This window comes from Sycon ciliatum, chromosome 13 (genome assembly GCF_964019385.1).
Source record: "Sycon ciliatum chromosome 13, ocSycCili1.1, whole genome shotgun sequence".
Classification (NCBI taxonomy): Eukaryota; Metazoa; Porifera; class Calcarea; order Leucosolenida; family Sycettidae; genus Sycon; species Sycon ciliatum.
The window spans coordinates 9558097-9581877 of record NC_088655.1 but is presented as its reverse complement, the minus strand read 5'-3'; the positions used below and the strand labels follow the sequence as shown (position 1 = coordinate 9581877).

The window sequence follows — 23781 nt, the reverse complement described above, 5'->3', positions numbered from 1 at the left end:
GTACCCTCTCACCAACGAAACTCCTCACGCCGTCTGCCATGTCGTCCACCATCTCCAGGAGCGCTGCTCAGCGTCGACATCCTCACTTCTGCAGCCTCTTCTTCTTCTCTTCACCTTCCATCCTTCTTTTTTCTTTTCTTTTTCAGGTTTTCTGGGCACAGTTTTACGTCGTGTCCGGGACCACCAGTGACGACGACTGCCAAGAGACGGGAGAGACGAATGATGAAGGACGAGGACGACGGACGAACTTCTTCAAGACGGACAAAACTGTGACGATAGGACGACTGGAGATGACATCGGAAACTGGGAGCGAAGGCCACGCAGGACGAATCCAGAAGTTGATTTTGACAACAATTTCCATCACCGCTGCCACCAATGTTGTAACTGCCACCAATGTTGTAACTCGCTTTTCTCTACCTGCTCCCAGTCCCGTGCCATCTCCACACTTATACAAATGGACGACGATAACTACATTTAGAAGACTATATTTGTGACAAGACGACGGAACCACAACTAGACATGACGAACTCAAGACGAAGACATGATGAACTCAAGACGAAGACAGCTTTTCATACCACAGCAACACGCGCATGCACCAACATGACGTACACACGACGTACACAAAATAACGTACTACAACAGTAGTTTAGAGTTTTTGAGGTTATCAGTTCCTACACGTGTGACAGCGATCGTGGCTGGTGTTCTGGGTGGGCGGACAGAGTTTTTGTAATCTGCAGTGCAGGCAGAGGTATTTTATTTATGGGTGTGACTGGTGTGGTATGATTGAGTGATTTGTGTGATCTTTTCCTCTTTTTTACTCTGTTTTATTATTAGAATCGAGGACGATTCTACTCTTGGGAGGGAGTTATGTTGTAGTACGTTATTTTGTGTACGTCGTGTGTACGTCATGTTGGTGCATGCGCGTGTTGCTGTGGTATGAAAAGCAGTCTTCGTCTTGAGTTCATGATGTCTTCGTCTTGAGTTCGTCTTGTCTGGTTGTGTTTCGTCGTCGTGTCAATAAACAGTCTTCTAAATGTAGTTATCGTCGTCCCTTTGTATAAGTGTGGAGATGGCACGGAACTGGGAGCAGGTAGAGGAAAGCGAGTTACAACATCTCTATGTTTTACATGCTATACACTGCGCCTCATTAACATCCGAATGGACACGTCGTACGAGACGACCGCCCACCGCGTGGTCTTGCGCTAAGGTCTCCACGTCTGCAGCCAGCCACTTGCCGTTGTCCTGTCTTCTTCGCCTGGTATTGTGTCTTCTCACCTCTTTTGTTTTTCTCCTACTCCATTTTTTCTCGTGGTGCATATAACTGTAGTACGCATTTTCCTACTTGCTAGAGTCGAGGTCGACTCTCGCCGGAGGGGAGGGCTATGTTACGAATTTGTATTACGACTATGATTTACGCATGTCGTTGTATTTGGTTCTTGTCTCGTAGAGTCCAGTGTCTGATGTCATGTATGGTCTAAGTGTACGTGTGAGCATGGTGTGATGTGTGACGTTTATGGTATGTGGTGCATGCAAGAGTACGCGTTGTCAGAGTGTGAGGATGTGCTTCCGTCTGTGTGAGAGTGACTGTCAAGTGAATGCTGTACATGCGCAGTGCTAGTTTGGTCTGGGAATGAGAGTCGTGTGTGATTCGTCCGTGGTCTGGTTGTCTTGATCTTGGTCATGCGTTCTGTACGTATTAGTCCCTGATTGGTCGTCCCGATTTGTCGTCGCAATTTTACTGCTTGTTCTTATTGTTTTCTTTGAGTCTTTTCCCGGGTGTCTTTTCCCGTCGTCGTTTTCTGTCTAGTCTTTTCGTCTTTCTCCTCCTGTGCCCTTTCCGTTTGTATAAGAAGTCAGAAACTCCACCAAGTTGTTTGAACTGTTGTGTGACAGGGGCCAGGGGGAGAAGGCAATACCATTTCCACCACAGGTGTTTCAACGACCCTTGTGGCCGGGTCACAAGAGACACAGTTCTGAAGTGGACGCACGTTGCAACAACACCTCCCCCCCCCCCCCCGAAATAAAGACATTGGGAAAACTAGTTATGACTAACAGTCCACCAAATTTATAATTTCACGGTTCGCGTGAGACTCGGTTTCTCTATATAGAGGCCGAGTTTTCCGCATCCGTAGGAACGCCACCACCCTTCAAGGATCAAGGCGCAGATGCAGCTCCTAAAGCGGTGGGAGGTGAGTAGATCAGCTCACCAGCATGTGGTCAAAGACCGAAAGTCCCATTCACTGCATCCATGTTTTCCTCGTGCCAGGCCACGAGTTCCCAATTAACTGTGGGTCGCAGCACGGCTGGAAAAAATCCTTCCGCTTCCAAGCAAGACTTGAACCTGGTACCCTCTGTTTCTCAATCATGGTCTTAGACCATCCCACTATGCCTGCCTGAGTCCACCAAGGCAACGAGATAATACACAGTCAGATAGCGCGACAACAAGGCACAAAACTGAAAAAAGTCATAACTAATAAAGTATAGATCCTTTTTCTCTTTACATGTTTCTATAGGCTCAACATCCGAGTTTTTATTGGGAAAACTATTACTTATTACGAGTAGACGACTTAAATACAACTGGACATGATGAACTCAAGACGAAGACAACGTTCTCAAACAACAACATGCGCATGCACATGACGTACACAGAATAGCACGCTACAACAATGTCTTACAAACGCATTACGCTCGAGCTGGAAAAATCAGATGGGATTGACTTGATACTGGTCCCAGAGATCGTTCTGTGTATACGAGCATAAGAAAGCGAAATGTCCACAGATGAGTGTAAGGATGAGACATGCGCACACACGGCACAGTAGTATCTTCCCTGCTAAAACCAGAGGTAGTATCTTCCCTGCTAAAACCAGAGGTAGTATGTTCCCTGCTAAAACCAGAGGTAGTATCTTCCCTGCTAAAACCAGAGGTAGTATCTTCCCTGCTAAAACCAGAGGTCGCTTACACCACATTTTACTGTATACTGCACAGGCAGAACATTTCGTCGGTCAATCATTTCGTCCAACTCCAAAGAAAGGGAGTTCGTCCGGTTGAAAATTTCGTCCATGGATCATAAGAGTGTATTGAAAAGTTGGACAAATCGACATTAGTCCGACCTTTAATTTAGTCCAAAAGCTCCTCGGATGAAAAAGACGAAATTAAATTCCAGACGAATATTTCTGCTTATGCAGTAACTGTGTTGTTTAGCACTATGTCCGACTGCTATTATGTAATGCTTTAGTACTTCCTTTGTGAACGGATACGATAATTTACTTTTTACTTACTTCCTTTGTTCACACTTTTCATTATGCAGTCATTTTATTGTTCTTTTCGTATACCTTACCCTCAGCTCCCACACTATTCACTGACGGGCGGAACGCGAAAATCGAATTTGGATAATATAATTCTTGAAAACTCTTTAAACTCGTTGTTGTCTGGCCATGTATGGATCAATTATATATTCTTTATTCATCCATGCATCTGCGAATCATACGTATGTACATGTACGTGCTCTCAGTTCGCGCTCTACCAGGTCCAAGGCCAAGGCTCTGCCTTCCTGCTCCTGGCTCCGGCCGGCTAGACATTTCAGTCCTTTTGTTCGAGTTGACAGGATCGAGCCAGATTTGTTGCAGGGCTGTTCTATTTGCCAAGCGTAACGTTTTCGACTGACATGTTTTAGTTTGGGAACTCTAGTAGCAATAACGTTTCCGTCAATATAGGTGATGGTGGCTCAGTGTCAACAGCTGCATTGTTCGAGTCACGTACCCGGAGCAATGAATGTGTTGGAAACTCTTCGTCCAGAAGGCATCTTTCGCTTCAAAGCAGTATTTGCTTCCGAAACGGGGTCAAGCCGCAACGCAACGGTGCTGAAAAGAGTGATAATGTAGGACTTCATTGGATTCTGAAGCCGAATCTTTTTCTTTACGCTGAAGCAACAGGAACCTGTAGTTCCTGGCCCACGGCGATCGCTGAACAATGTGTTGATGCGCAGCATCTCGGAGCTCTGCTCTGCTCGGTGTCTGAGCATTTGACCAGTTTTACTGTTCCCGTCAGTTTGATCGAGCTGTTGAGTGCTATGTAGTCTACATGTATGCCTGCTTTATCGACCATACATTTTCAGTCTGGGCTGTGTACTGTACACATGTGAGGCATCGGCAGCAAGAACCGGGGTCTTGGCGATTTTTCAAAATGCCAATGTTTGCGAAAAACCGAACCGATGTCGTTTTTTAGTCACCGGGATCAAAGCAAAAAGACTTCTGGCGCTATCGCTTTGAAAGTGCCTTCCTCTTGGTGGCTTCGCTATAATTTGTCGTCGTCGCAGTTGTAGTTTATCCGCCAAGCACTTGGGACGTCCAGGTAGGTGTTTTCAGCCACCACTCTGGAGGCGTTTGCGCTCTGGGTATCGTCTGCAAATCATGCGCTCAAAAGAGAGCGAAACAAATAATTTCTTGGCGGAACGATCCCGTCACAAATTCTTGATGGAGCATGAGCAACTAGAATATTTGGCAGCTGGATCTCCAGAGATACTCCGCTGCCTGTGATAGTCGACAGCAAGAAGAATCAGGTGAAAGCAAAGAGCTTTCGCTCAGATGACAAGCCATCAGCGGAGGCAGCGCAGACGATGAGTTTGAGAGCTCCGTGACACGAGGTGGCGACGCGGACAGCAGCGCTGAGAGTGCCAAACGAGATTCAGTACTCCGTGGCGACCATTCGCAGCTGGATAAGTTGGTGAGATACGGAGACAGCCCTGAATGAACTAAACCTTACTTGCTACAAGATATTTTGTGAATAAAATTGTTGCAAGTATACATGCATGCTTGCAGTAATCATGAAATTTGTCACAGTATAATGCATGTGTCTACGAGCTGCTGTACCTAGGCGAGCAAAACAGGCTTGGTGCCGGCATTGGTGGATGTATCTGGCTTGGTCCTGCACGCATTATATTGTCTTGTAGGTTCTTCCCAGCCATGTAAAACGTCAGTTGCTTGGCTTCTTTCTGTCTGACAAGTCTGTGTACAACACCAGACCTGCACATGACAGGGATTGAGTTTTCAAGTTCATAGCAGCAAGTGTAGGCAACAATGTTACTATAATTATTATCAACTAGAGTACGCTGTGCTTCCCTCAAGACCTGTAAATATGCTAAATTATTCTCAACCACTCCATCAGAGCCAACTGTAACTCCGTTCCATTTTGCCTTGTTGCTGACCATTTTTTGTCGACCTTCACCCATCATTTCGGGCGTTCTTTTTACCATCTTGGAAGGCGCCCGGAGCTCCAAAATTTGGCCCATAGATCACTCATTTAGTGGACAGTTCAAAGCCATCAAAAACTCATTTTCGCCAAATATCTCCTCACCCTGGTTTTTGCTGCCCATGCCTCATAATTATGTGCTTACCGGTTTGCCATGCATACACATTATGAGGGGAAAAAGCCGACCGAACGATCGGTATTTTTCTGGCCATGTTACCCGAAACCAGAGACTTTTTCGTTCGGGCCTAATGTTGAAAATCCCAAAGCATTTTAATATGTGAGCGATTGACTGATTGAGAGAGTGAGGGTGTGTACGAGAGAGATGAGAAAGTAAGAAAGAGTGAGGGAGAGAGGGGGAGAGAGAGAGAGAGAGAGAGAGAGAGAGAGAGAGAGAGAGAGAGAGAGAGAGAGAGAGAGAGAGAGAGAGAGAGAGAGAGAGAGAGAGAGAGAGAGAGAGAGAGAGAGAGGAGGGAGGGAGGGAGGGAGGGAGGGAGGGAGGGAGGGAGGGAGGGAGGGAGGGAGGGAGGGAGGGAGGGAGGGAGGGAGGGAGGGAGGGAGGGAGGGAGGGAGGGAGGGAGGGAGAGGGAGGGAGGGAGGGAGGGAGGGAGGGAGGGAGAGGGAGGGAGAGAGAGGGAGAGGGAGGGAGAGAGAGAGAGAGAGAGAGAGAGAGAGAGAGAGAGAGAGAGAGAGAGAGAGAGAGAGAGAGAGAGAGAGAGAGAGAGAGAGAGAGAGAGACAGAGAGAGAGAGAGAGAGAGAGAGAGAGAGAGAGAGAGAGAGAGAGAGAGAGACAGACAGAGAGACAGACAGAGAGAGAAAATCCGAGGTTAATAATTACAAGTGTTTGACGCCTGAAGGGATCTTTGGGAATGTTGTCAAACTCATTCCAGAGAGAGTCCTGTACAAGACAAGTAAGCAAGCAGAAAAAGTCAACATGTTAAGCCGTGTTGTGCCATGATGATGAGCACATCAGTTTCAGCATAGTCCTAGCCTATGCACATCCCTTCATTTTGCACTTCCCTGGTTGGCCACTAGACCAACTGTGGTGGTGATACTGTAGACTGCACAACTAGTAACACATGTGTCATGGCCGCGCTTGGCGGGTTTGTGACTTGGCTTAGATCAGTCTAGTGGCTACCCAGGTAGACGACCAATATAGTCGCCATCCAAGTTGCTAGCTCACACCTGTTTTCCGGCTCACACAAGGTAGTCGAAGGTTGAAGGGGAGCGATCAAAGATACTTTTATTCGTTGGAAGAAGGCGGCTTTTATGTGATTTTGGTTATAGTATAATTGTGATATAATAATTAGTAGGAAATATTAGTATAGCTTCGGGGAGCTCGCTCACCCACATTACATGATAGTGTTACAAATATGAGTGATCTCCGAGGTTATTCGTACGTCGATCGTGCGACGGAGCCTGGAGAACGCTGTCGGATGTTACTGCAGCTAGAGCGCGCCGCCTTCGTACGGTGTCTTGATTGGGTCACCCTTCATCTTCTGCCCCGTAGGCTCTTCCCTCTCATTACCCCGTAGGGCGCTTCACGGTCAAGCCGCGACCTCTCCCAAAAAGGGATAACGGAGTCCGCAGTGCGCGAAGCACTTGCAGGACCCTTTACGTCGTACGACGCGAGAAGAGGGGCCTTGCTTGCTCGACTATCAAAGGTATCAGCTCCCTTGCAGGACTAAGCAGGGTCCCCTCAAGCTCAACAGTGTAGTGAGTACAATGCTGACGACTTGTACTGAAGGTGTAGACGCCGTACGACAACACTTGTGACTCGAGGCCACGAGTTGTAAGCCATGATTGCTCAACTAACGAAAGTGCCAAATCCTTCGCAGGACTAATCATGGTTCTTACAGAACTCTAGTATATTTCGGAGTCCAGCTTTTGGCTGCTGAACTCAATGCATGGTCGCTTTCACGACGAGTCTGATCCGGGTCATGACACATGTGGCAGTAGCAGCTGTTAATAGATGATATGCCAAATAACGTGCAACTAGACTTAAGAGGGCATCGCACACAAGTTCCATACACATTATACTACAATGTGTACATGGTAGGCCCTGAGCTCTGCAGGAATACCAGTCACAGGTAACCGTACAACTTTGAACTTTGTATGCAACTGTTGTCCCTGCCCTTTTGGCACGTGTGTGCCCCTTTTGGCACGTTCGTGCGGACCGCGCGCGGACTGCGCCGGTTGGAGATTATCGTACATGTTCTTGTTGTTGTGCGCATGCTTGCATGCTTATCGTGCGCATTCTGGTTGTTTTGGGTGCCTTCTTCCTGAGACTCTCCTTGGAGCAACAATGATAATCTGTCCTCTGAGTGTGGCGTACGTGTGATGTATGAATAAGAGAGTAATCGGAAGGGCTATCGTGCGAGGGAACTAAAACCCTCCGACGACAATTGGCGCCCAGCTAGTGGCATCGTTTCCCACGACCCTGAGATCGTTTTCGTTTTCGCCGTGGCTTCAAATCTTGTCTTCTCCACGCGTCCTCGCCATGGCTCCGCTTTGCTCCATCTGCTCAACCCTGTCCTCGGAGCTCCTACTCAGGTGAGCATGCTTTGTCTGCCCTGCGTAATGTTTGGTACCTTGTACGTAGTTCTCCTGGTACTAGTCTTCGATTTGGGATTTTCAAAATACAGGTCGTCCCCCGTTAATACGAGTACGGTTAGTACATAAACCCCGTTAGTACATAAGAAATCTCAAGTCCCGGACGAAACGTGGTCACTTCCATACAAATTTTGTCGGTTAGTACATAATTCGTTAGTACATAAACCCCGTTAGAACATAACATTTCTCCATACCCGCATGCCACCTACCTCAATAGTACATAATTTGTTGATCTTTTGGCCTTCCAGTGGAGGCACGTCGTGTTCTAGTTTCTACTTCTGGACGCAATTAGCTCAGAAATCAGAGCGCACATCACAAAGGGACAAAGCTCTGTTTTCTTTCGAGTGACTGTACAGGCGCGGCTGGGCATGTATCATGTAAACTGTAGAATCTTCGCTGACTGCGACCGTTAGAACATAATTTTTATGTAATATCGAGGGAATCAAGAATATCTCGCTCCCTAGTCATGGCAGCAAGAAACACTCAGAAAAGTTGAAAAAAGTGAAATATTCTGGTATACAAGGAAATTATGTACACTTTCGTTTAGTACATAAGCCCCGTTAATACATAACATTTGTCACGTCCCAGAGATTATGTATTAACGAGGGATGACCTGTAATTGTTTCGCTTCGTGGCATTGAAGTCCCGGGTTGTTCTCTTGTGTACAAGTACCTCGTTCGAGCCTCGCTCTTGTTAGTACATGATTGTGGCCCACGTTGTGTGTGCGGTGTTTTGAACCAGTGTACATTGTCGCCCTCCGGCCTCTGGCTGTTCGAGTGGTCGTGTGCACTGTGTTTTCACACCTTCTGACTTGAAAGTTCTGTTGTCCGTGCTGTCGTGCATGCTCATCGTGTTGCTTGGTACGTCATCATGGTAGTCAGCATGGGTAGCTTTGCTCGTGTTTGCTTACTCGCCCTGTGTTGTGCACTGGTGCACGTCGTTTCGGTGTCGTCGGACTGCTCCGATCCTGTGTCGTTCGATTTGTTTCAGTTTGGTAGATGTCCCCATCGATTTACTCGATGTGGTGGCACTCCGTCGTTTCCAGTTTCAAGTACAAGTGCTTTCTTTTTCGTTTTACTAGTATTCATGTTTTGTGTCGAGCGTTTTAGTGCTCCGCCTGGTTGTCCCGCTCATGTGGAATGGCTGACGCCCAGTGGTGTAACATGCTTCTGAGATTCTCGTTGACGGTCCGGGTGGCAATATTTCTGTGAGCGTGTTGTTTGGTATTTGTGTTTTGGCACGTGGGTCTCTTCATTTCACCTAGGGGGCGTCCGATCATGGTGAGCCACGGTCTGCCTGGTGGGTTGGTGGGATCCAGCGCTTATTTGTATCGGTTCGCCTTGCGGGTGTTCGGTTTCCGTGTTTTGCTGGCTGGCCTTTGTGCGTCCCAGTAGGGTTCAGGACGGTGTTTTTTTGTGTTTCGTGAGCGGATGTGTTTCACGCGTGATATTCAGGTTCAATCCCTGTGGGTTTTTTCAGGTTAGAGACCTGTGTTTTTTTCAGGATAGAGGCCTGTGGTTATATAGGGTAGCGCCCTGTGGTTTTTCTATGTTAATTTTTGTTTGCGTATTGGTGACCGATTTGTTTGTGTGCTATCTGGTGTCCTCATGGATAGACTGCCCCTGTATCCGTAGGCGTGTTCAATATTGCTGTTCTGCCATTCCTTCTCGTGGTTTTTCTTGTCTGAATTTTGGCTCCTAGTATTGCTGAGATGTTTGCGTCAGTCCGTGTTTCTTTCTTTCCGTGTGTGTCTCTGTGAGTTTTCGTAGCCCCATCGGCTGCGGGATGGTTTTCCGGACAACTCCTGTGCTGTCAGATGACTGGTCACCCGGTTCAGCTGCCGCGGTCTTCGCAGTAGCGTCGGTTTGCCTTGGCTTCGCACCAGGGCGAGGTGGTTGTTTTCCGGGGGCCCACGCCTGAAAGATGGCGGTTCCCTCTATGGGTGGGCCCAGTCTGTTTTCTTTCCACCCCTTTGCTTTGGCTTTTCCCCCGTTGTCCGGAGTTACTAATGTATCCTACTGTTTTGGCCCTGCGTATCTGCATGTGTATGTTGTTCACATTTGATTTCTTTTTCTCCTGTCTGTCTTCTCGTTTTGTTTTCTTCTCTCCCATCCTCAGGAGAGGATGCATTTTTTTCATGTGGAAGTATGTTGTCCCTGCCCTTTTGGCACGTGTGTGCCCCTTTTGGCACGTTCGTGCGGACCGCGCGCGGACTGCGCCGGTTGGAGATTATCGTACATGTTCTTGTTGTTGTGCGCATGCTTGCATGCTTATCGTGCGCATTCTGGTTGTTTTGGGTGCCTTCTTCCTGAGACTCTCCTTGGAGCAACAATGATAATCTGTCCTCTGAGTGTGGCGTACGTGTGATGTATGAATAAGAGAGTAATCGGAAGGGCTATCGTGCGAGGGAACTAAAACCCTCCGACGACACAACTGTGGTAGATTTGGTGTCACGTGTTGTGTTTCGTCTTGGTCGCTGTGGACACGCGTCATTGGTTGGTGGTGTTGTGCGCATGCGCGAAACTGTGTGAGCTAGTCTTTGGTCTGTCGTCTTGTCAAGATGTAGTCGTTTTCCGTGTTCTTGGTTATTCGTCAATAAAAGAGTGTAAAAAGGCAGTCCAGTGGTGGCGGTTGAGCTGATGCAGTGATGGAGAATTAATGTTAGATTTACAACTACAACACAACTACTTTGCAATGCCCTCTCAAGTCTAGTTGCACGTTATTTGGCATATCATCTATTAACTTAAACTAACATTTATTTCTCGTCTTCACTGTCATTCCGCTGCTTTGTCTACGCGTCCGCCACCTCTTGAACACATCAATATGAGCTTGAGAAACCACATCTTCACTATCGGCAGCGATAGGTAGATGATGTCACTTGTCAACTATGTTGACTGCATGCATTCGCTTCTAAGCGCACTTCAGCACCGTGTTGCAGTCGAGCAAGCCAGCCAGGACAGCAACTGTGCTTGCTGTACGCAGGTAAGATATGGCACTTGGCGCACTAAAAGTCGGCCGCTGGTCACGCAATGCAGGTGGCCGCTGATTTGAGTGCATGTACATGTATGCAGATCCTTGCAGAACTGTGGGTGTAAAATCAGGTGATCCCTAATACCAGAGGTTGCTTTAGAGGGGAAGTTAAAGCTAAAATCAAATGTTCACCAGTTGTAGTCTTCGGGGTGCTGAGTCGAATGGTCTTGGTCCGAGGAAGCTGAGATGCTCCCTTCCTCCTTTATTCCCAATCAAACTCACCCCTTCCACCAAAACTGGGTGACTGGGCCCTACTAGATGGGAAGTTGTACGCAAAATGTCACTAAACGCGCCATTTCGTTCTTGTAAAAGCACGGATGACCGCGATTGGCCCTGTTGTGAAATGATTGTGTTGTTTTCCTGTGTGATGGCATTCCCCAAACTGTCTCGTCTAGTCGCGTGCATGTGTGATATGAGCATGCGCGATTTTGTAGTCGAGAGTCCTTTTGTCAGTCTTCTTGTTCGTCCTTTTGAGTGTTGTCTCCATTTCCGTCTTGTCAATATAAATAATGTAATACAAACCAGTCTTGTCCTTTGTGTCCTGCGTCCCGGGGAACGGAATGGCTGTGATTCCGTTACAACGTGGTGCCGAAACCCGGGACGCAGAGGATGAGTTAGTTTGTGATGAGTCTGTCCGTCGTCGTCAACAACGAAGTAACTGTTGTGGTGACTTTGAAGTAAACAGAGCGTGGGAGCGGAGGAGGTGAAGAGCTGGTGGGAGCGGAAGACGACGCGGAGAGGAGGCAGAGAAGGTGATGGACTAGAACAGTCACTGTGGACTGGAGCCTGAGACGGCAGGAACCGCGACGGAGCGTGTGGCCGTGGCTCGCCAGAGGACAGTGGACGAGTCTGGCGTCACCGACTGTGTGTCGTCCTTGTTGTTCGTCTTGTTGTCTTGCTCGCTGTGTTGTTCTCTCTCTGTTCAGTTCGTTGCTTGTTGCTGTGTTGTTTCAGTTTGGTTGTTGTCGGTCTGTTGCTCTTGTATTCGTTCTGTTGTTCTCCATTATTTTTGTTGTAGATTTATTTGGTGCGGCTGTGCGCATGTTATAATTTTGTTGGAGCTTCGGCTTCCAAGTTTTGGTTGGCCTTGTGTGGCGTGGCCTGGTTGTAGAGCGTCGGCTCTAGGTTTTTGTTTGGCACTGTGTCGTGGCCGGATTTTATTTTAGAGCGTCGGCTCTAGGTTGATGGTTGGTTTTCGTTTTTCTGTTCTGCTGTGGTTCCTTTTGCTGTTGTGCATGTGGAACGTGGTGTCGGTTTATTATTTTGTGGAATGTCATCAAGGGGGCAGGTGTTGTGAAATGATTGTGTTGTTTTCCTGTGTGATGGCATTCCCCAAACTGTCTCGTCTAGTCGCGTGCATGTGTGATATGAGCATGCGCGATTTTGTAGTCGAGAGTCCTTTTGTCAGTCTTCTTGTTCGTCCTTTTGAGTGTTGTCTCCATTTCCGTCTTGTCAATATAAATAATGTAATACAAACCAGTCTTGTCCTTTGTGTCCTGCGTCCCGGGGAACGGAATGGCTGTGATTCCGTTACAGCCCATATGCTGTAGTCTTTTGGACGATGAGTAAACTGGTTTTGGTCCGAGAAGGCTGCGATGCAGCGTTCGGTCCTTATTCCCAATGGAACATGGCTGAATAAGCGGTCACGTGCTCATGCGTACACCAGTCACCTGGTCATGCGTACACCAGTCACCTGGTCACCGAGCCCGCAGGCTACAAGTCACATTGAACTTCAAACTTTCACACCAAAGTTCAACTCGAGTGACAGGAGCGCGCCCAAACAGGCGGCGACTGTGTTACAGTTCAGTAAAATAGGTACAAACGTTAGGGAAACTCAATGGGAAGAAAACCTCACTAACAAAAATCACACAACCCGTTGCTAGCCAGGATCAATCGCAAACTTTTCTCCAGGGACTTTTAAAATAGTCCCTTCCTTTATCGCCTTTTTGTTGTCCTTGACCTCTACGAGGTCGGTTCTCTTTTGGGCGCATGTATTTATTTTGTGTGGCGCTGTGTCCGCTCGGACCGTCCACGGGCTGCGCGGGTTGCGCCACAGCGAACATGCGTGCATTGTACGCATTCTTGCTTCCTGATTCGCTGGCCTTCTTCCTGAGACTCTCGTTGAGCAACAACCAATTATCAGTCATCTGTGTGTGGCGTGTCGAGAGAGTAATCGGAAGAGCATATCGTCGGTTAGAAAAAAACCGGCGAAAAATGGCACCCAACGTGGGGCTCGAACCCACGACCCCGACGGCATTTTCCTCGCCAAAGTTGGAAAATGTTGATGTCTGCAATGTTTTGTTACCGTTCAAGTTATCTTTTCACAGCACATACTGTAATCTCGAACATATAAGGCCATGGTCTTATATGTGCGAGATTAAGACCACCTCCGGTTATAAGACCATGGTTTTATACGTGAATGAAAATCACAAAGCCACACAAGGATCATCATGGTTCCATTGTACCGGCATTCATCAATAATATGCGTACTTGCACATGTACATGTCGATGCGATGTTTGTCTCTAGCATATAAGACCATGGTCTTATTTCGAACGAAAATGCACTTGTGAGTGGACCGAAAACTGTGACTATTCGATTATAAGACCATGGTCTTATAATTCGTGAGATTAACCCTTTGAGACCCCAACGATCGAATTCGATCGTTTGGTATACGGTGACACTAAAATAGTTATATCTCTGGTGTTCCTTCACCGAAGTTCATAAACAAAGTATCTACGTTTCGAGAAGACCCTTGCCTATCACGTCGAAGTTATCTGAAGTCTCTAGGAGTTACTATGCCGCCGTGGTGAGACTCGAAGTCGGAGCCAAACTGAAAAATGCACTCAGATCGAAAAATTCAAATTTTCACGCTGCACTTGGCAGGAGATTTCCCCGGAATGGTACGTCATACTCAAGCATGCTGCACACCAACATTTTGCGCTTGAAACGAGCTTTCCGCTGTAGTTTGTTTGAAGTCGATGCGATGAAGGAGAATGGAATGGCGGCTGTTTGAACTTTGCTGAAGCTGTTCGCGCACGGCTGCTGTTTTGGGCGGCATTATAGGCCACGCAGAGCAGAGGCTGTGCAGGTAGCTGGATTGAGTGTGGTACCAGTCTCTTCGTCTTGGAAATGCCTTTCCAACGGTGGTTAGTTTGTAAAAATCGGTGAATGTTTCATAGAGATACGAGTGAAAGTGCATGATATTTGAAGGTGCGTAAATTGTCGCACTTTCAGTGGGGTCTCAAAGGGTTAAGGTAAACAAGGCTTTCATTGATGGCCACGGATCCTGCGTTGCCGGGTTTCTGCACTTGCCAGGTAAATACCCAACGAAGTCGGGGACAACAGATAAAGAATGTCTCTGTCCTGCTCACACACAATCTCATTCCGAGCATGCTTTTAGCAGTGCGATGAAGACAAGGGCCTCCGTTGGCACTTACATTACACCAAGGGCCTGACTTGTGGATGAAGCAAGGGCGATAACACGATTGTACAGGAACCAGTTCTGGCCTCCTAGTATTCTGCATAACATGGAAAAGAGGCGAAACAGAACAAGAAGACAAAATTACAAACAGGAGCAGTGGCAGCAACAGCAGTAGCAACACCAGCAACACCACCAGAAGCAGCAGTATTAGCAGCAGCAGCAGCAGCAGCATCTGTATCACCAGCAGCACCAGCAGCACCAGCAGCATTCACGCTTTCCGTGCCATGGACGCGTTTCCGCGTTCTGCCTACACTGTACAATATACACCGTATATCGCAGGCTATAGACGAGTGTACAAACTGCTATTACACCGTCAAACTGAATCCGATTTCTAAAAGTGAGGCACAGCTGGAAAGGTCTTCAGCTTAGCTTTCTAGGGATATCCAGTTCGTTGCGATACGACAAGGTATGACCGAGCGGCGACAAATCGAATGGCCAGAATATGAAAATTTCACTTTTCAGCGATCGATTCGAATTTTTGTGCGTGACTTCGTGCGGGCTAGGGAATTTCCCCTAGAGAAAGCGCGTGTGCAATGAGCATCCATGGATGCGTTTGAATGAAAGCTTTGCAACGCAGTTTGAATTGTAAAAATCCGTCCACTATGAGCACGATAGAAAACATGAGAGGCAGTCGTTTTGTCACTTTTTGGCATGGTAAGGGTACTTGGAGAGGAGATGGAGGTGGCCCTGGCATGCTAATCCAGCTGTGAGTCCCCGGAATGGCTTCGTCTGGTCCAGGTCTTTCCAACAAGCCATGGATCGTGAAAATCCATCAAGGAATTGTGAAATTGGAATAAATTTTGTTCTGAGCTGTGGGTGCATGCAGCTTTGAGCAGGTGAGCTCAGCGCATGGACAATGCAACCAATACAGGAAAACAGGCTGGCATGGACAGGATTAGCCCTTTGGGGCCCACAATTATTTCAAGAAATGCACTGCATACGCGAGCCCAGTTACTTATCTGGTCGTAACTTTGGTGTTCTTGGGCCGATTTTGGTGATCTTGGGCTTTCTGGAAAGCTCTTGGCCAGAGTAACACAGCGATAGCCAGCAATCCATCACTCGATCCACAGAACCAGCGCCGCAGCGCGATACGGCGCTCCAAAGCCAGCATTGCGAGCACCCAACTAAAATTCTCTGCCATTTCAACAAATTGCATCGCAGATCGCTTAATTGTTTTACTGGAGAGCTGAGAAACATGTCTTTGCGATGACGTGAACTATCTGTAGCTGCGTGGGCCGCGAGTCAGGGAAAACCCCTAAAAACGAGTTCAAAATGCACGCGCTCGAGTTGACTCTGCTGAGCGAATTTAGTTCGAGTCTCGTATCTCCGCTCTCCGACCTCGGATCGCCTTCGGGTTTTTTCGAGTCGCTAGCTGGGACAATTCTAATGTCGATAGCTCTTTCGATTGTCCGATTTGGTAAAGGGACAGCCGAGTTACGCCAGGTTGCGCTTTGAAACGTATGCACTGTACACTGGTACGGATATATCTGTACTATGGGCCTCAAAGGGTTAGGACATAATATCAATATCTGTAAGCAAAGGGTAAGCAACAGCATTCGGCCGTTGACAGTTTCTGGGTTCTCTTATGAGGTCTTAGCGACCGAAAAAGCTGTCAGAAGGAATAGAACTTCAATGCTCGAAGGAACCTCTTGTTGCTGTTGTGGGCGAGTGGGTATAATTACGTATGTGGTCGGCCACAGAGCGCAATGGTGGTGGTGAATATCAGCCAGAATGTCTGTGTTGTCCCTGCCCTTTTGGAGGGTATGTGCCCCTTTTGGCACGTGTGTGCTGGGTCCGCGTGGTCGGTGTGCGGACTGCGCAGGTTGCGCATGCCTGCATATTATTGTACGCATTCTTGTTGTTTTGCCTTCTTCCTGAGACTCTCCTTGGAGTAAGACTAAAAATAATCTGTCCTCTGAGTGTGGCGTACGTGTGATGCAAGACATAAGAGAGTAATCGGAAGGGCTATCGTCGAGGCATAAAAAAAACCCGACGACATCTGTAACGACCAAGTGTCACCGGATATGGCCAAATAATTACCCATTTCGCTCAAAGTTGCTCCTCTTTTCAATGCGTGGACTTCGTTCGCCCACTATGATAGTTTGGTCTAGTAGTTTTTTGGATATTGGGCAAATTTTAAATAGACTAAAATACGCACTGAAACAAGGTACAAGAACGAGGGGTGACTGCTGCCTGCAACAACACAGCACAGCCAAACCAACTGTGTTCGCACATCGATCCAAGTTACTGAAAAACCGGGAATTTTCGGTGGTGTAATATCGTCGGTATTTCCCAAAATCAACGGCTCGGTAGCGCGAAAATTTCGGTTAACCAGTTTTCAAGATCCAAAAATAATGCATTCTGCACACTGTGTGGCAGTGGCTTGTTGGATTTTAGGTCGCGTTTCATTTTAGGTATAAACACCTGTACCAAAGTTAAATAAATCTCCGCCGAAATTGTCCGGTTGTACAGTACCCAGTAATGTGTAGCCATCCAACTTTCCACTGGCGACTTGCTGAATCCATCGAACAAATCGATGAATTCAACCTGTCCAATGGCGGTCATTACGAAGGCCATCTTCAAGGGCCAGTGACAGAGAGGCTACGTCCTGAGATTTAGGGTAGACCACCACCATAGTCTGCTCCAACATGTCCCCAAACGCCAACAAAATGGTCTTGAATAAAGTGGTCCACTAGTCGATGTGGAGAGAATAGCCGTAAAATAGCTATGTTTTAAAATACCTATGAACAACATTAAACTCGCTCATGTCAATCAACAAAGTAGCAAAGAATTAGTTCCAGAATGTGTTCTTGTCACATTTATCAATGGAATCTCGTGACTGAAAGAAAATCGATAATCAGCACGGACTGCGCAGGTTGCGCCACTGCACGCATGCGCATAATATATTGTACCACAGACATTCTTGTCTGGCTGCTTTTCCTGAAACTCTCCTAGGAGCTAAGTCGAATGCGTTCTGTCCTGAGGTGTGTGATGATTGTGCGACCGTGAATGTGAGAGATCGGAGAAGCACATCGTCGAGACAAACAACTACCCGATGACAATTGGCGCCCAACGTGTCAGTCAGTAGAGCATGAGACTTGATCTCAGGGTAAGGGGTTCGAGCCCCATGTTGGGCGCACGGACACAGCGCCAAAAGAGGATCTCATAGACGCCACGGATAACATTGACTCTTTTTAATAGTACAGTCCTCCTCAATGAAATCCAGTCGCGTCAGTCAAGTTTGCGCCTTGCATCATTTCGCAGCCCAGTGTTCGCAGGTCTTGGGCTGCGCAACGCCCAGCGCATACTTGAGTGAGGCGACTGAATTTCATTGAGCAGCACTGTAGTAGAACCTGCAACAGCAGCAGCTCCAAGAGTTGCAGCAACCACAGCAGCAGCTCTAGGAGTTGCAGCAACCACAGCAGCAGCTCCGGGAGTTGCAGCAACCACAGCAGCAGCTCCAGGAGTTGAAGCAACCACAGCAGCAGCAGTAGCAGCAGCAACAGCAGCAGCAGTAGCAGCAGCAACAGCAGCAGCAGTAGCAGCCACAGCAGTAGCAGCAACCACGGCAGCAGCATCCACAACGGCCACAGCAGTAGCACCAGCCGCAGCAGGAAGAGGAGCAGCACCAGCAGTCATACACACTGTGGAGTCGTATCATCTTCCATCACCACTCGTATCTCATTCTGTTGTGGTATGTTATTTTGTGTACGTCGTGTGTACGTCATGTTGGTGCATGCGTGTGTTGCTGTGGTGTGAAAAGCAGTTTCCGTCTTGAGCTCGTCATGTCTTCGTCTCGAGTTCGTCATGTCTAGTTGTGTTTCCGTCGTCTTGTCACAAATATAGTCTTCTAAATGTAGTTATCGTCGTCCCTTTGTATAAGTGTGGAGATGGCACGGGACTGGGAGCAGGTGGAGAAAAGGCAGGTACAACATTGGTGGCAGCGGTGATGGAAATTGTTGTAAATGTCAACTCCTGGATTCGTCCTGCGTGGCCTTCGCTCCCAGTTTCCGATGTCATCTCCAGTCGTCCTATCGTCACAGTTTTGTCCGTCTTGAAGAAGTTCGTCCGTCGCCCTCGTCCTTCATCATTCGTCTCTCCCGTCTCTTGGCAGTCGTCATCACTGGTGGTCCCGGACACGACGTAAAACTGTGCCCAGAAGAAAAACTGAAAAAAACAGAAGGATGGAAGGTGAAGACAAGAGGCTGCAGTGTGAGGATGTCGACGCTGAGCAGCGCTCCTTGAGATGGCGGACGACATGGCAGACGGCGTGAGGAGTTTCGTTGGTGAGAGGGTACGTGTGTTGTTGTGAACGTGATGAGTATGTGAGTTTTGTATTTTCTGTTCTCCCAACATTTTGTTCTTTATTATTTGCTCTCCTCGAGGGTAAAGAAGCGCCCGCACAGCGCGTGTGTTCTGTTCGTTTTTTGATTTGCTCTTCTATGAGGATAACTAGAGGCCCCCACAGAGCCAGTGGATTTTGTTCTTTTTGTTATTCTTATGATTTGTGCTCTCACATTTTAGAATGTTTGCGTGATCGTGAGGTGGTGTGTTGAGTGAAGTAGGTTAAGAGTTTTTGAGGTTATCAGTTCCTACACATGTGACAGCGATCGTGGCTGGTGTTCTGGATGGGCGGACAGAGTTTTTTTTAATAATCTGCAGTGCAGGCAGAGAGGTATTTTATTCCCGTAGCTATGCAGAAGACGTTACTTCAGTAACGTCTGGCGCTAGCCAGGGTCCACACAGCTTTAATTTGGTGTCTGTGTGTTTGTGTCACGCCTGGCGCTATCCCGTATCTGTCCCGTACCGTACCGTACCATCAAACACAGCTGGCCACATACAGCTGGCCGCACTATTCAAATAGGGCTTTCAAACGCAAGATCATAACGTGAAGCAACTTGGAAGAATGAGTATGAATGCGAAGTGTATGGAGGAATGTATGTAGGGCGATAGTGCGGGTTCGAATCCCAGGTAATGCCTGAAAAAAATAGGAGAATTGAAAAATTTATAACATCCCTATTCTTTTTTTGCCGTCATCAAGGCGGTAGATGGTGTCGTATTACCCTCGACCGTACCTGTCCCGTACCGTACCGTACAATCAAACACGGCTGGCCACAATGCATATTCAAATACGGCTTTCAAATACAAGATCATAATGTGAAGCAACTTGGAAGAATTAGTATGTATGCGAAGTGTATCGGGGATGCATGCAGGGCGATAGTGTGGGTTCGAATCCCAGGATATGTCTAAAAACAAAAAGTAGAAATTTATAAGAATTTATAACACCCCTATGCTTTTTTTGTCTAGGTCTTCAAGGCAAAAAAGCATAGCGTAGGGCCCTGAGCTTCCAAGCTCTCTTTCTGGGTGTGACTGGTGTGGTATGACTGAGTGATTTGTGCGATCTTTTCCTCTTTTTCCTCTGTTTTATTACTAGAATCGAGGACGATTCCACTCTTGGGAGGGAGTTATGTTGTAGTACGTTATTTTGTGTACGTCGTGTGTACGTCATGTTGGTGCATGCGCGTGTTGCTGTGGTGTGAAAAGCAGTTTTCGTCTTGAGTTCGTCATGTCTAGCAGTAGCACCAGCCGCAGCAGGAAGAGGAGCAGCACCAGCAGTCGTACACACCGTGGAGTCGTATCATCTTCCATCACCACTCGTATCTCATTCTGTTGTGGTATGTTATTTTGTGTACGTCGTGTGTACGTCATGTTGGTGCATGCGTGTGTTGCTGTGGTGTGAAAAGCAGTTTCCGTCTTGAGCTCGTCATGTCTTCGTCTCGAGTTCGTCATGTCTAGTTGTGTTTCCGTCGTCTTGTCACAAATGAGCCCGAGCGCGCTAAAACATGACCACAGCTTTTTTTTGAAAAAGTCGAGATATTCTCGAATTGAATTCCGCGGCAAAAAATACGAAGTGCAGTGCAACGCGAGTCGCTGTTGTTGTTCTCCTCGGTCGACTGGACTGTTCCGGATGCAATTCTTTGTTGCAAGTAAGTTTATTTGTTTGAGTTTGTATTCCATGTTGCGCTGAGTCGCCTAAAACTGATCGTCATCGATGTATCGACAGAAGAGCCTAGTAGTAGTAATGTACTGCGGAGCGGAAGAAGACGACATCATCGCACTCCATGCGCAGGATAAAATATTTTGAGAATTCGGGTCGGAAACAGAAGGAAGACGATGATGGCTACAGCGACGAGTCATTTGAGGGCGACACTTTCATCGAGCGTAAAAAGAATTGATGCTGGTAGTCCCACGATCTGCAGTGACGAGGAATTCTACTCTGATGACAACCTGGCAAGCGATTGGCATCGACACTGACTTGGGAGGTGAGTCGGCCGATGATTTGGCCAGAATGGACATCGCTGCACATATCCGGGACAATGCCAGTATTGGTTGCAAGTGCAAAAACAATCAATGGACTCTGCTGCTCCCTCAACTTGCTCAAGTCGATAATTTGAGTACCCTTATGCGGAACATCGCTAGCATGAGCAGTATGCAGCGAAAGCAGTACTCTCTGGCGAGTGGAGAAAACCGTGTGCAGATGGGCTTTGGTGTGGGGAATATGAGTGCGACGTCTAGTATGTCGAGGAAAACTGTGTGCAGCAGTGTATACTGTATATCTGAAAGTACAGGTGGAGTGTGATGGAGAGGACATGGAGTGCCAACTTCTTCGGCCATCTACAGATGTTGACCGTGTTTTCGCTGGCGGTTCTCCAGTGGTGCTCCAAACAGGAGGTATTTCGGACACCCAGCTCAGCTGCCTATAGACAATTTGGTATTTTGGATGTGGCTGAGTACCTGTCAGCTCATGCTATAAGACTCTGGACAGAGGAACTGACCCGGAAAGGATGAACCAAGGGGCATATCAATTGTGTGCAAAAATGACAATCCCATTGCTGTACATAGAATTTCACCATTTCAACAGTGCTGCATATAATACCATTGTAGCCACACTTAGAGATGTCCAATCAATCCAAAACTTTCAGACAGTGAACATTAGGTGTGTTAGATCATTTTTGAACAAAAAACTGAAAATCGAATTTTTGGTCTGTGGTCATATTTTAGCGTGCTCTGGCTCAAATATAGTCTTCTAAATGTAGTTATCGTCGTCCCTTTGTATAAGTGTGGAGATGGCATGGGACTGGGAGCAGGTGGAGAAAAGTGAGTTACAGGTGGAATCCTGATAATTCGAATATGGCTTAATTCGAACATACCGCTTAATTTGAAGTTTTTCCAGGACCGATTTCTATCAATACGATTCCCGCATAAAATTTCTGATAATTCGAACCTTGAACTGGACATGTACGGTTAATTCGAAGTCCCACAGATTCCACTTACATAGAAAATGTGTGAGATTTGTGCTGATAATTCGAAGTTAGCAAAGTGTAATTCGAAGTTCACTGTACACTGTACTGGTCAGTTCAGTTTGCATGAGCAGGCTGTGCCGGTCAGTTCAGTGTCCGTAAATTTGTGTCTAAGGTCCATAGCGCAACTCTGCGTGACCATGAGAGCATTTTGACATACATATTGAGTTGTGGGTTCATGTTTGGATAATTAGAATGTCCGGATAATTAGAAGTTTTTCCCTGGCATTTTGAGGTTCGAATTATCAGGATTTCACCTGTACAACAATTCCATATTCTGACATTTAACATATGCCCGGGCCTCAACCAGAGAAAATAGCCCTTAGGGTCAAAACGTTCAAGATTCCATTTTTGCTAAGAATTTGTTGAAACACATCTGCTGAAGGACCTCAGCCAGGAAGGCATTCTTGCAAGGTATTCGATTACAAGAGTGTCGATTATCCACGCTCTCTAATCCGAACCCCTCGGCATGCAGGGCTTTCTTCAGAGGGTTTGGATGAGAAGTATGTTCATATACGGGACACGACACTCACTCACATCAAACATGCGATCTTTGTCGCTCATGGTTACTCCTCGTCACCAATTGCAAGTAGAGAGCTCAGCTGCCATCTCTCACCGCAGTCACCCACACTCACCTGCAACAGAATAATCTACTTACAATGATTTCAAGCCAGTAAAGTGATACTTCTTTTCACTCCCACTTAAAGGAACTAGACCAGTCTCGTTGATAATTCTGGATATAAGAAAGAAGGAGAGAGAAAGAGAGAAAGAGAGAGAGAGAGAGAGAGAGAGAGAGAGAGAGAGAGAGAGAGAAAGGGAGAGAGAGAGAGAGAGACGGAGGCGGAGACGGAGGGAGAGAGAGAAAGAGAGAGACGGAGACGGAGACATAGACGAAGACGGAGGCATAGACGAAGACGGAGACGAAAGTCAGAATGTCCATCAACTATAGAAGAGCACATGTGTCACGCCCCAGGACACGAAGACTGCTGCCTGATGCAGGATCTTCTTAGTGAGCAGCTCTGTTTCGAGCTGTCACGACCTTTTGGTACAGTATGGTCAGGCTAGTGTTTTTCCCAAGTGCTTGTTCTTGTTGTTGAATACTTTATTTATAGTGAATCAAAACAGGCATATTAAATGCCAAATAACATTGTTTACAAAAGGGTTGTGATGAGGCACTCCGGCTCGAAGGACCAATTTACAAAAGGGTTGATTGTAAGAATGCTTTGGCTCAACGCGAGCACATCTTGGGCTCTCTTAGTTCACAGGATAAAACTGTAACTCATCATTAGACAACGTAATGAAAAACCAAATAACCAGAGGACGACACGAGGAGACAAGCCCCGGAAAAACAGGCTAGAAAACCGTAGGTCGTACATGAATGCCATGGGAACGTCGTAGGCGTGCCATAGCGCAAAATTTAAGTAAAATACTTCAGAAGACATGATAGAAAGAAAAAAATGAAGACTGTATAATCAATTGCTTGTATGCTTGTATGTATGCTTGGTGCGAACCATTAGTTTGTGACAATACTTATTCATGCAATATGTAACAAGCATGCAATATCTAACAAGCATGCAATATTCCACACATTGGACCCACTCTCTGCTTGCCACGGAGGTTGGGCGACACATGCTGTCTCATGCCAGTGACATGCCTTATCGGCATGGCACATCATGTGATCCAACGCCGGAACCCGGCTGGGACCAGGTGACGAAAGTCCAGGTGCAACACTCACTCTCCACTGAACCTATCGTTCATGACCGTTCACATAATAGTAAGAAAGAAGAAATCCCGCAGTAAAAAAGTGACTCCTACTTTGTAGACAGATAGAAAAACTTACAAGTTGTGAAGATTAAAATCAAGCCCGTCGAACAAATCGTTAGGTAAGCGCCGCAACGGACGGCTTGATAGAGAGCTAAACAAAGAGAAAATTCATTAAAAATAGAACAAATTCAGTAGCCTGTCAGTTTTGTGCTCTATTATCGCATTTTCTGATTGCTTATCATCGTGTTACAGTCGTGTTACAGTCGTGGATAGTTGCTGCATAACTC

General features: G+C 47.0%; 1 protein-coding gene across 1 annotated transcript in view; it reads right to left on the bottom strand.

Annotated features, from left to right (window-relative positions):
* Positions 1-23781, bottom strand: part of LOC135829699 (uncharacterized) — a 163336-nt gene that overhangs the window by 73289 nt on the left and 66266 nt on the right. Inside the window, exons 11-15 of the mRNA XM_065342090.1 lie at positions 23571-23645; positions 22389-22463; positions 14327-14407; positions 6084-6143; positions 2676-2741 (exon numbers count right to left, since the gene is read on the bottom strand). Of these exons, the coding sequence (XP_065198162.1) occupies positions 2676-2741; positions 6084-6143; positions 14327-14407; positions 22389-22463; positions 23571-23645 (357 nt within the window). The remainder of the gene's footprint in view (positions 1-2675; positions 2742-6083; positions 6144-14326; positions 14408-22388; positions 22464-23570; positions 23646-23781) is intronic.